Source organism: Hyperolius riggenbachi, chromosome 9 (assembly GCF_040937935.1).
Source record: "Hyperolius riggenbachi isolate aHypRig1 chromosome 9, aHypRig1.pri, whole genome shotgun sequence".
Taxonomy (NCBI): domain Eukaryota; kingdom Metazoa; phylum Chordata; class Amphibia; order Anura; family Hyperoliidae; genus Hyperolius; species Hyperolius riggenbachi.
Window position 1 is genome coordinate 64,249,264 of NC_090654.1, and position 13,334 is coordinate 64,262,597.

At 45.3% G+C, this 13,334-nt stretch overlaps 1 protein-coding gene and 1 long non-coding RNA gene across 4 annotated transcripts in view; one reads left to right on the forward strand and one right to left on the reverse strand.

Annotated features, from left to right (window-relative positions):
- The window catches only part of GNAI2 (G protein subunit alpha i2), a 124,329-nt gene extending 117,156 nt beyond the window's left edge, over positions 1-7,173 (reverse strand). Inside the window, exon 1 of the mRNA XM_068252941.1 lies at positions 6,647-7,173. Within this exon, the coding sequence (XP_068109042.1) occupies positions 6,647-6,764 (118 nt within the window). The 5' untranslated portion in view covers positions 6,765-7,173. The remainder of the gene's footprint in view (positions 1-6,646) is intronic.
- LOC137532452 (uncharacterized) overlaps positions 7,069-13,334 on the forward strand; it is a 91,280-nt gene continuing 85,014 nt past the window's right edge. For 2 of the 3 annotated variants that reach the window (XR_011023932.1, XR_011023933.1), the window contains exon 1: positions 7,069-7,427. This is a non-coding gene — a long non-coding RNA (uncharacterized lncRNA). Of the gene's footprint in view, positions 7,428-13,045; positions 13,170-13,334 lie in introns of those variants that run through there. The other variant, XR_011023934.1, reaches the window with a different exon arrangement.

A 13,334-nucleotide genomic window follows, 5' to 3' on the forward strand; every position in this document is an offset into this window, starting at 1 on the left:
TGCACAGGACAGAACGAAAACGGGAATGCACCCTTCATGTATTTCGATAGTTTAGCCTGTCTTATTCACCTCATCTGTGACTCATCACAAGTTGTAATTTGATCACTCAGCTATGTCAGCTGACTGCCACAGCAGATAGGCTTATTTGAGAGCACAGGATGTTAACAATATGTCTGCTTCCATGAATGCAGGAAGCAGAAACACTGCAGATTTATTGCAGGATTTCTATCAGCTGTAACAAAGAAATGTTTTTCTTTAAAATGTTATTATGCTGTTGGTATCTTTTAGAGCAGAGAGAAAGTTCTGAGTTTAGGTCTGCTTTAACTGCAGGAACTGTGTGTGCAGTGCCAGCAGGATTGTGAGAAGAATATTTTGAGCTACAGTAACAAGCTTATCTCAGCATGCAACAATGGAAAGCTTCCCATTTTGGTTAAGATAATGACACTATCATCAGAAGGTAATGGAACCCTTTGAAGAGTTCACACTGTTATGTAAGCCTGTTTTCTATGTGATGTTTTCTGTGGGAGACACAGTAAGCTGTGAAAGTAAGGAGGGAAAATTAACACTGGGATATGTTGTGGGAAAAAAATGGAAAAGGGCAGAAGTGATGTCACTTTTGGCTTCACAGAGAAACTGTAAACATGGAAACCAGTTGAATTATTTTCTTTCATATCACATGTCTCCTAAACCTGACAGTGAGCATTAAAAACAACAGAATAGGCAAGCTAAAGAAGTAATGTGTCTGTTTTTTTTTCGATTACAGTAATATGGAGTTTCATCCCACCTTGCGTGGCTAACCCCTGCCACCTTCACTTGGGCCATATCGGATCATAGACAAGGTTGCAGAAAGGTAAGTGAATTATTACAAACAGAAGCGATCTATCCTTACCACAGAAGACTGCTGTAACCAAGCTGCGTGGAGATAAATGCAGTAATGCCAACCACCATGGTACACCCTGTTTAGAAAATGAGCAAATCTTGAAACCAATCCTGGTCTTACAAAACCTCGATCACATCACATACAAAGAGGCCGCCTGTGCCACAGAGGCGCTTGCCGTGGCCATTTCCGGGAACTCCGTTTCTCATATTAGAAATCTCAGCGTTTCAGTGACAACTCTGGTGCTGGGGGACCGAGCTGTTAAATGATCACTAGATGACCGGATAACAACTCCCCCACCTGGGACCACACTTTATTTCCAGCATCATCCGCTCCAGAGAACACAAACAGCAATGTTCTACATGACTTAGATGCTGCTCTGCCGGGAAATCAATGGATAAAACATATCGATCCAGGAGATGTAATATTGCAGGGAACAGCTAATGATGGCAAATGTGTTTGTGTAATGGCAGAAAAACCGCCAGTGAAAGGTAAGATGACCCCAAATACTGAAGAACAAAGTCTATGTCATTGACTGACAAAGCCCACTGGTATAGGCAGTTCTTTTGCAAGCGCTGCATGCCGCCAGACTGCTGATAATTCAAGCATTTATGAAAGAATATATAAGCAAATCCATACAATTGTGGAGCGTAACCCTAATGTGTTTTACACCAAGAGTTCACTCATCTCCCTAATTTAGGCACATTAGGTTTTCTCAGCATTTCATGCAAATTTTATATCTTCTAAAACAAACTTCTGAATTAGCTGCAGTCTGCTGGTGATGAACCCAGGGTTGTGGTCCGTACAAAAATCACCCAACTCCACTGACTCCAGGTACCCAAAATTGTCCCGGCTCCGACTCAACTTAGACTTCTTAGTCCAGGGGTGTCAAACTCAAATACAAAGTGGGCAAAAATTGAACACTGGGACCTAGTTGTGGGCCAACCTCAATGACTAGTGGCCACCTCCCTCCCTTATAAAGGTCCCTTTTGCCTAGTGGTCCCCTTCCTCCCTATACAGTACACTGGTGTCAATTGGTTCCCCACTTACCTCCTTAACAGTTTACTAGTTTCTAGGGGTCCCTCTTCGCACCCCTAAACAGTTCCCAAGTGTCTAGTGACCCCCCTATACATTCCTCTGGTGATCTAGGGCTTCACCTCCAATATAGCTTCCTTGGCAGTCTAGAGTGGGCCAATCATAATGTGAAGTGGGGAAACCACTTGAGGGCCAAATCTGATTGCTCTGCGGGCCAAAGTTCAACTTGTATGCCTTAGTCTAATACTTACCAGGGCTGTGGAGTTGGTACAAAAATCATCAGATTTCGACTCCTTAGTTTATGAAACCACCGACTCCAGGTACCCAAATTGCTCCGACTGCACAACCCTGGATGAACCCCCAGCTTTTCAGTTCCAGGCATGGTGGACTTTGTTCCAGGCAGAGTGGCAGGAGAGGATGCACAATCTGATTGTGAGGGGGCTATGAGTCTTGAATGTCCAACCAAGCAGTGTCTACTGGATGACCAGCAGTGATGATGGACTTAACAAGTAATTGCCCCCAAATACCCTAACTTATAGAGAGAGTAAATGTGGCCACACACGCATAGATTTCTGCCCAATGTGGCAAACAGACCAATCCTCTCATCCGATCTGATCAGAGAGGAATCAAACCCTTCCTTGCACAGCACACAGATTACCAATAGCTTTCAGCATGAAATCTATAGAACTTCAGCATTGCACTGCCCGATGCAAAGCAATGCTATAAGCCATTGCTCTACCGTCAAAATTTTACTGTCCAGACTTAATTTACATACATTTTTGCTGCAAATCGATCGAAAATACAATCAATGCAGCTGGTTGCATCACAGATAACCATTGTTTTGAGTGATGTACAGTATATATACACACACACACACACATTACCCAGGTAAAGTGTATAGCATACACATGCTGGTTAACAGCATGTATGGTAGCTGAATAAAACAATCTATAGGGATTATTGCTCAAGGGAACAAAAACTCATTCAATGGCTTTATACGTTAATTCATGTGCACAACAGGGTAGCTGTCACATTATCCTCTGTAAGCGAAATTTTAGTATGTTTAAATAAAAAAGTGATATTTTATTCATATAATGCTGCTGGATGAGATGATGAGATTTTGTTCCCTTGAACAGTACCCCTTTGGCTTGTTATATTCAACTGTTGACTGGGTGCTCAAGAAGGGCTACTGTACCCTTTTGTTCAGCATGTACGGTGAGATATGATACGTATAAGGTGAAGTACAGGAGGACGCATGGAATTTATAAGTTAATAAAAGAAAAGTTAGTCCTTAACTTACTAACGACCCGCTGATACGAATGGCATTTAAGTCTGTGGGTACAGGTGAATGAGTTTTTTTTGAGAAAATCGATTTAAAGAAAAAAGTGGTAAAGTGACATTTTCCTGTGGTACACTGGGGGCACAGGGGGACAGAGGTGACACAGTGGGAGGGCAGAGGTGGCACAGAAGGCACGAGGGAATAGAGATCACGCAGAGAGGGACACTGGAGGCACAGGAGACAGAGATGGACCAGTGTTTCGACTTATGAACCTAGAGTCCACATCTCATTTGTTAACCGGGGATTACCTGTATAATACAAAGAATACAGTCTGATGTGCAGCATACAGGTAGGGTATCCAATGTACAGAGTGCTGTACAATGTGTACCGTATATATACAGACAGGGTAATAGACAGGTTACAGTCTAGGTATTTGCACCCCAAGGGGTACAGATATTTAGTTATGGGGTACCTAAACTTATTGCAGTCAATTAATTATAGTACGTTTTTAAAAAAAAAAAAAAAATACAAGAGCAAACTGAAGTAAGAACTTTTAGTTGATTAAAAGCAGAAAACATGTATGGAAATTATGGGCACTCCTAACAAATATCTATATGTCAGTATGTACTATAGATGATATTACCTACAGCAGGGGATACATGCTAAATGTGGGCTGTCTACAACAGGGGGGGGGTGTGTGTGTGTGTGTGTGTGTGTGTGTGTGTGTGTGTGTGTGTGTGTGTGTGTGTGTGTGTGTGTGTGTGGTATAAATAGGGTTGTATACTGGTTGTTTACTGTTAACACAGAAATGATGCACAGCATACAGGGTATAGTATGTAGGACTTGTTTAGTAAATAGGACTGGTATACATATACGCAGGTGAAATATACAGTATAATGTGTATAATTCACACACAGAAGGATCATACATGTTGGTATACAAAATACTGGTGTGTACAGTATATAGTAATTTTTTTATAAAGAATGAAGGACTGCAAATCTAAATAACACAAAATTCATTATGTTGATCTTCCATTTTTAAAGCGCCAACATATTACACAGTGCTGAAAATGGCGGGGGCACCCAGATGTGAATCATGGAACTGTCTAAATATTTATTATTCAAGATGACCTATCATGTACAGTGATAATGTACACAGATATTACAGTACATACTGGTAGAGTATACCATGTAATAGACCGTGATAAAGCAAATAGTATGGGGTACGGTTCATAAAGACATAGTACAGCATACATAAGTATAATGAACTGGTCGAGAGTGATGTACAATGTAAAGGTAGGGAATATGTGATGCACAAAGTGATGTACATTACACGGAGCAAGGTGTAGTGCATACACAAGTGCAGTGTATAAAACATATACAGCATATATTGGAGTAGTGTATACAGCAGGGTGATGTACAGCATATAAAGAAATAATGTATAGTGACTAAACAGAAGGGTGATGTACAGCAACAACAAGATGATATATGGATGCAGTGCATATAGAACATGCAACAGAGTGACGTACAGCACACTTAGAACATATAACAAGAGTATGTATGCAACATACTATGTAGTGTGCATTTCATGCACATTAGGGTGATGTATAAAATATCACAGAACGCATAACAAAAATTATGTATAGAGTATGTAGAAGCAATGTGTGCAGACAATACAGCAGGATGGTGTATGGCATAAATGGGAACAATGTATATAGAATACACAAGAAAGTATATATTGTACAGCATGTATGAGGGCCGTGAATAAAGACTATATAGCACATTTAAATGCAGTGTATAAAGAATGTACAGCATGTATAGGGGAAATGTATACAGAATACATAGCAAGGTGATGTACAGCACCTATAAGGGCAGTGTATATAGAATACATAATACGGTGATGTGTAGCATGTATCGGGCAGTGTATATGATGTACAGTGAGTGATGTAGTGAGAATGATGTACACCATGTATAGATGCAGTGTATATAGAATACATAGTGGGGTTATTGACAGCATGTATAAGGGGAGTGTATACAAAATACATAGTGGGGTAATTGACAGCATGTATAAGGGGAGTGTATACAAAATACATAGTGGGGTAATTGACAGCATGTATAAGGGGAGTGTATACAAAAGACATTAGGGTGATGTACAGCATATATAAGGGCAATGTATATGGAATACATAGTAGGGTGATGTGCAGTATGTATAGAGGCAGTGTACACAGAATACATAGTGGGGTAATGTACAGCATGTATAGGGGCAATATATATATAATAGTGGGGTAAGAATAGACAGCATGTATAGGGTGAGTGTATACAAAATACATGGTAGGGAGATGTACAGCATGTATAGGGGCAGTGTATATAGAATACCTGGTAGGGTGATGTACAGCATGTATAGGGGCAGTGTATATAGAATACATGGTAGGGTGATGTACAGCATGTATGGGGCAGTGTATATAGAATACATGGTAGGGTGATGTACAGCATGTATGGGGCAGTGTATATAGAATACATGGTAGGGTGATGTACAGCATGTATAGGGGCAGTGTATATAGAATACATGGTAGGGTGATGTACAGCATGTATAGGGGCAGTGTATATAGAATACATGGTAGGGTGATGTACAGCATGTATGGGGCAGTGTATATAGAATACATGGTAGGGTGATGTACAGCATGTATACGGGCAGTGTATATAGAATGCATGGTAGGGTGGTGTAAAGCATGTATAGGGGAGGTGTATACAGAATACATAGTAGGGAGATGTACAGCATGTATAGGTGCAGTGTATATAGAATACATGGCAGGTTGATGTACAGCATGTATAGGGGCAGTGTATATAGAATACATAGTAGGGTTATGTACAGCACGTATAGGGGCAGTGTATACAGAATACATAGTATGGTGACGTACAGAATGTATAGGGACAGTGTATATAGAATACATAGTGGGGTAAGGATAGACAGCATGTATAGGGGGAGTGTATACAGAATAGCATGTATAGGGGCAGTGTATACAGAATACATAGTAGGGTGATGTACAGCATGCATAGGGGAGGTGTATACAGAATACATGGTAGGGGTATACAGAATACATGGTAGGGTGATGTAAAGCATGTATAGGGGTGATGTACAGCATGTATAGAGGCAGTGTATATAGAATACATGGTAGGGGTATACAGAATACATGGCAGGGTGATGTAAAGCATGTATAGGGGAGGTGTATACAGAATACATAGTAGGGTGATGTAAAGCATGTATAGAGGCAGTGTATATAGAATACATGGTAGGGGTATATAGAATACATGGTAGGGTGATGTACAGCATACACAAGATGCAGGCTATACACAGCAGGGTGATGTCTGTCACATATAGAATGGAATATGTAACAGGGTGAAGTACAGCCTGTATTGCTGGAGTACATTGGATAGATGTGGGCACGCAGTAGTTACCGAGCAGCAGCAGTTTGACCTCCCGGGCCGCCTTCTCTCCGTCCTCTCTGAGGATCTTGTCGAGGTTTTTGGACCTCTCGGCCGCCGCTTTGTCCTCGGCGCTCACCGTGCAGCCCATGGCGGCGATGTGCTCCCTCCTCCCAGCCGCTACACCGAGAGACACACAAAAGCTCCGATCCCGCTACACCCCGCACTGGCCGACTACTGACTGACTGACTGACTGCGGGAGAGCAGAGACTGCGGCCCGCCCCCTGACACGAAACCACCCACAACCACACGGGACCCACCCTACACTGCCCGCTCCAGACTACGGGACCGAGCGGGGACTGAGAACCGCCCCCAAAGCTAGGTGCCCCGCCCTGCAACTCCCACTAGCCGAGAATGGGTTACGCCCAGGACACACCTCCACCTCTAGAACAGCTAAGCAATGAGCCCTACGTCGCCCTCTATGGGACCCGTCTTCAGATTGGCCCACTACTTTACGGGAACGGCTCTGCATGCATGAGTATTTCCTCAGAACGTACAGCTCCGCCCAATACTTGACCACTCCCACTGAACAGCCCATTGCATAAACCCCCGCCCCCCGAAAGGCTAAACACCACCCATTCGCTCACCAGACCAACCCAGGACTCCTCCCTGAACGCATAAGAAGTCAACTACGTGTCCGCGCCCCTGGTTACATGCACCTCCCCTATATCCGTTTCGCTGTAGTTTTTGCGGGGGAAACGCCTCGCTTTGAATAGAGCCGCCCTGCCCATTCACCAAAACCTCACCTCCTAGGGTGTGTATAGCTAGTGGTACTGTGGAGGGGCGGGACCTCGTGTTTGTAATGCTGGTTGCCCACGGCAACTAATTCTCTGGCCTATAAGTAACGTAAAATCTGTTGCTAGTGGCGACGCCTTTTTCCTGTTGGATGCGCTACTGGCCTGCATGTGACTAGAAAGCGCTTCTTAACTGCCAGTCTTGAAATAAAAAAAAAATATTTGCGTCACAGACCCTGGAGCTAGTCTAACCTCACAGGCCTCTCCCTGCTCGATGTAAGCAACCACTAATATTTGTAAGAAATAGGGGGCCAACGAGGTCTGTGAAGCTCGTTGTATTGTGAGAAATAACGGTTCTTTTCCCAACTGCCAAGCAAGCAATATCTCCCTCTGTGCATAGAACTCTCTGTGACGAACATTCCCTACAGATCACCTGGCAGGACTAAAGTTGTCACCTCCAGTGATGCATTTCAGAATGTAAATCAGGGAGAGGAAAGATTTTACAATGGGCAAATATTATTCATTGTTATTTTCACTACAGTTCCTCTTTAAATCGCGTCTGTGAAAAAGAAAACTTCCCCTGGGGATACTTACCTCAGGAGGGGGGAAACCTCTCGATCCTAATGAGGCATCCCCGTCCTCTTCACCCTCCAGTAGAGGCCTGCGTGGGTCTAATTTTTAAGAACCAAGCCGCAGTCCCGCAACCTGCTTTCTGGTGAATCTGGTACCTGCAATCAACCCGCACATGCAGACGCGCTACCCGCAACCCAATTAAATTAAAACAGGTACCTGAATCCGACCCGCATTTTGTGTAACCCATGGGTACCCAACCTGATGCCCTCTGCGGGTCTAATTTTTCAGACCCTCACCCGCAGCCCCGCTATCCGCACGCAACCCGCTTTCTGGTGAATCTGGTTTCCTACCCATATCCGACCCGCAACCAGATTAAAATCAAAACGGGTACCCAAACCTGACCCGCATTTCAGGTAACCCGCTGGTACACGACCCGATGCAGGCCTCTACCCGCCGGGTTTCAGCGCTGTCAGGGTCCGCTCTGTGCTGCAGGTGACCAGTAGAGCGGACCTGATCAGACTCGGGTATTTCCACTGGAGACCATCAGAAAGCTGGAGCTGGGAAGGTAAATATTGCAGGCGCTCTTTTGGGGGCTGCCAGCACTTGATCCCAGAGGGTGAAGAGGACGAGGGTAGTCTCATTAAGATCCAGAGGCTTCCCCCTCCCGAGGTAAGTACCCCCCAGGGGCTGTTTTTTTTCTTACAGTTCCTCTTGAAGCTCTGCCGTGCACTCTTGACACTCCTAAGTCTAATTACCTTTAGGGCCCGTTCACACTGCACGCGTTTCCAGCCGCGTTTTGGAAACGCGTGCAGGTGGCCAAAACGCACGACATCAGACATTGCATAGAGTGCAATGTCTGATGTTCACACTGCATGCGTTCCGGACCTGTGCGGTCCGGGAACGCATGCTGCACGCAGATTTTGCAAAAACGCGTGGCTGTCCCATTCACTTTTCAGTGATGGGATCAGCCACGCAACGCACACAAACGCGGATGGCCATGCGTTCGTACGCGTTGCGGTCCGCACGCGTTCCGCACGCATAGCCATCCGCATTTCTGATCTGAACGGGCCCTTAGGGTCCCTTTGCCCAGCTGTGTTTTGGGAGGAAATTCAGGCCCACTGCCTTTGAGTTACACTATTACATAACAGTTGGCCCCACCCACACCCACTCATGTATTGTACACACCCATTTTTCACCATCCCTTCTCCCTGGTGCCATGGATCTTTCAGGGTCCTAGCAACGCCTCTGCTGTGTCTCCTGATGAAGCTTCCAAAGTGGGGTTGAAATATCATGTAGGGATTAGTTTGTATCTATATAGTAAGCGCCTTTGCACTCATTGACACTGTTGAGTACTGGAAATATTGCCCAGTGGCTTAGGGTCCTGGTGTGCAATTAAGAGATTATTTAAAGGGAAGGTTCAAGCAAAGTAAAAAAATGAGTTTCACTTACCTGGGCCTTCTACCAGCCCCTTGCAGCCATCCTGTGCCCTCGTAGTCACTCACTGCTGCTCCAGTCCCCCGCTGGCAGCTTGCCGACCTCGGAGGTCGGCGGGGCGCATTGCGTACATTTTTACGCATTCCCGCTAGTGCAGGGACATTAACACATACATTTTTACGCGTTACTGGTTCAATGAGTAAAAATTTATGCATTGAACCAGTAATGCGTAAAAAGTATGTGTTAATGTTCCTGCACTAGCGGGAATGCGTAAAAATGTACGCAATGCGGCCCGCCGACCTCCGAGGTCGGCAAGCTGCCAGCGGGGGACTGGAGCAGCAGTGAGTGACTACGAGGGCACAGGATGGCTGCAAGGGGCTGGTAGAAGCCCCAGGTAAGTGAAACTCATTTTTTTATTTTGCTTGAACCTTCCCTTTAAAGTGTACCCAAAGGGGAAAAAAATTGCCCCAAATAGGTATTTATTTCAGTAGAGGGAAGCCTCTCTGGATAATCCAGAGACATCCCCATCCCCCTCGCCTCCACCGATCCAGCACTGGGAACCCCCAAACTTTGTCAACAAGTACCTTGTCGAACAGTGCATCACAGGGTTGTGCTCCCGTCCAGGAATAAGCACGGCCATACTGCGCAGGCACTCAGCTTTTTTCACAGAGCACGTGCGACTCCCTTTTACTGTGCAGATGGGAGGCGTCCTGCATAACGTGGCTACGCTTGTTCACAGACGGTAGGGCGTCCGCGAACTTCCAGAGGTTCCAGTGCTGGATCAGTGGTCTTGAGGAGGACTTGAAAAGCCTTTGGAGTATGCAGAAGCTTCCATCTACCGAGATAAGTATCTGATTTTTTTTCTCCTCTGGATCTTGCAGGTTTGCTTTAATGGATAGTGTTTCCACGGGCCCCTATTTGTTACAAATGATTGGGTGGAACTAAATTGCCGCAAGCAGGGATCAGCTGTTAGTCTATGAGGTTTCTTTCTGGGTTCCCTTGCTTAGACAAGCGCCCAGATACTCAGGTTCCAGCCTGAAGGTCAGGTTGTGTTGGTCCAGTTCCACAGTGACATAGCCAATGGCGTAGCAATAGAGGGTGCAGAGGTTGTGAACTTGCAACCGCATCGAGGCTCTTGGGTCAGTGGGGCCCCAAGGGGCTCTCCCTCAACAGCTGTATTTTCTTGTTATTGGTCCTGTGTTTGTAATGTTCACTTCTATAGATGCTTCTATTAGTGGTAATCATTAACAAACTCTTCCCCAGCCCCTACTTGACCTCCTAATACTGTGGCGGTCCTTGGCAGATTTTGGTGCACCATATCGATTGTTCTATATAGAGTGCTTGGTGGGGCCCAATGTAAAACATGCACTGGGGCCCATAGCGCCTTAGCTACGCCACTGGACATAGCTACCCATGTTTTGAATGTAGTGGGCTACTTCAGCTGTTCAGTGCTAGGGCCGCTGGCTGAAATATGGGCTAGGACTTTATTAGCATGGAGTTTGTATGTTCTCCCCATGTTTGCATGAGATGCACTCTCTGCAAAAACATCCCAAAAACATACTGGTTTAAGCAGCTGGCTGCCTGTGACTCGTTTTGCTGTCGCCAAACACTTTTCTGCTTCTGCACAGGAAAAGCTTTAGACATGTTTTGCTGTTGATTTGTTGTCACACCGCGTTTCAGCCCAGGGTGATATACTGTAAATGTGAACACTGCTGAATCCAGAAGCTACATGTAACGTCCGGGAAATCTGACGTCAGGAAGTGACAAAACACTTGGAGCGCTTTTAGGCGCTCCAAGCTTTGCACCTTAGCTACCCAGACACTGCTTTATTTGATCTGAGGAAACGGACTGTGCTCCGCAAAACGCATTATCATTTTTGTGTCTTATTTTTCAAATGTCTTCCCTATATTGGCATTGCCCCTTCTTAGAGGTAAGCCATTTTATATTTATCACATCCATATTTTTTGGGGCGCCTTCTCCCTCCCAGTGATATTGTTTACAGCCCCCTAGCTTTTAGAAGTTGCTGTCAATTGTTTGTTTTGTGTACCTAAACAATCGTTTTTTCTGGAGTGCGACCAATAAATTTGAAGACAAAGAACGCGAGTGGGGACGGGATTTCCTCACTTGTTTTTATACTGTGGTTGCTGGTCTTGCAACCCACCTTTGTGAGTACCTCATCACTTTGTATTTATCTAGAACTTGATATTAAAGGTTATGGGAACCGGTGTCAAAAAAATAAAAAGTCAGATACTCACCTAAGGAGAGGGAAGGCTCGGTCCTAATGAGCCTTCCCTCTCCTCTCCCGGTGCCTGGTCCCATGCAGGATCCCCCGTAGCAGTATTCGACCATTTCGGTCAAATACTGCCACTTCCGCCACCGAAGGGAGGATTCGGAAATCTTCGGGAGCACTCGGGCTCCCGAAGACAGGCCGCTGCATACTGCGCATGCGCGAGTGCCCTCTATGACGCGCTCGCGCGTGTCTATGACGCACTCACACGTGCGCAGTATGGAGCCGCCGGCCTTCAGGAGCCCGAGTGCTCCCGAAAGACTTCCGAGGTCCCCGAGGCAGCGATTTGCACGGACGATCCACCGGGCACCGGGAGAGGAGAGGGATGGCTCATTAGGACTCGGAGCCTTCCCTCTCCTTAGGTGAGTATCTGACTTTTTTTTTTTTTTACTGGGGTTACATTAGCTTTAATATACTACACCATAAGGGGCTCCTGGTCTCTCTCTGTGTTTTTCCTGTATCTGTAGGAAGTCTTGGGGCTCCTCTGGACTACACACCTCCTCACATACTCTAAATGCTGCTCCTCAGTTGCAGTGATGCGGCTGGCACATCCGTTGGCCCCCAGCCGGGCCGGCAAGGCACACAAGAGGACTAATGTGGCCTGGCGTATTAATAAGCGAAATGCCTCATCACCTGTATTAACCAAAAAGAATAGAGCAAGGGGAAAAAAAACATATATAGAGCTATACAAACGTTTGCAACCAAACAAAAGTTGCCTAGATGTGGATAATCAAAAATATCCACAGTCACTTGAAATGTAGCATGTCGGATATGTCCTGAATAAAGTGTATTTGTTACACTTCACGTGATATTATGGATATTATGATATTATGGCACTTTTTGTTTAGTTACATGCTGGTCTTCAGTAGGGATGATCAATGAGATGAAAATATTACAGAGTTTAAGCAAATTGTTGTACATTTTTATGCAAATATTTGTAGCCTGAAAATGGACCCATCAATTTAAACCTGGGTGGAACTTGATTTGTCCGTTTTCAAACTGCATATATTTGCATAAAATTGTACATATATTTGCATAAACTCAGAAATATTTACATCTCATTAATCATCTCTAGTCCTCAGTGAGGTGGGCGGGAGAATTATTCTTGAGGCAGAGATGGACAAGGCCTGCTCCTACTGGTGAGTGTGGTTCCATGTGCAGGCACCACTGAACTCCAGTGTTTGAGGGGGCCAGTCTGCCTAAAATTTAGGAGTAATTTTGCCTATTTTGGGGACACCCTGCCTAATATTTGTAGGTCAACATGCCTAATGGAAGTGCCTAACTTTGGGTGTCACTTTGCTTTTTTTTACCGCACCCCACCGCAGCCTAATGAAAGACTGGGGGAGTTTACACTCCCCATGTTGCAGTACACTGCGCCGGAAGTGTCCTATCTAACGTGCGTCCATACCTACTTTACCGTGCAGCTCTTGCAGTGTCCTGCGGCAACCTGCGTTGCATCGGAAGTCATGTAAGTCTATGGTAGGTAACACGTGTGTTTTATTGTTTCTTTACCGATTACCCAAAAGGAAGTGAGCATCACTTCCTGCTCGGCAGGATGCCAGACGGGGATTACCGCGTACTAACGCGGTAATCACCAAAGGCCACACTGTCAATCTGCAGTGTGAAGCCAACC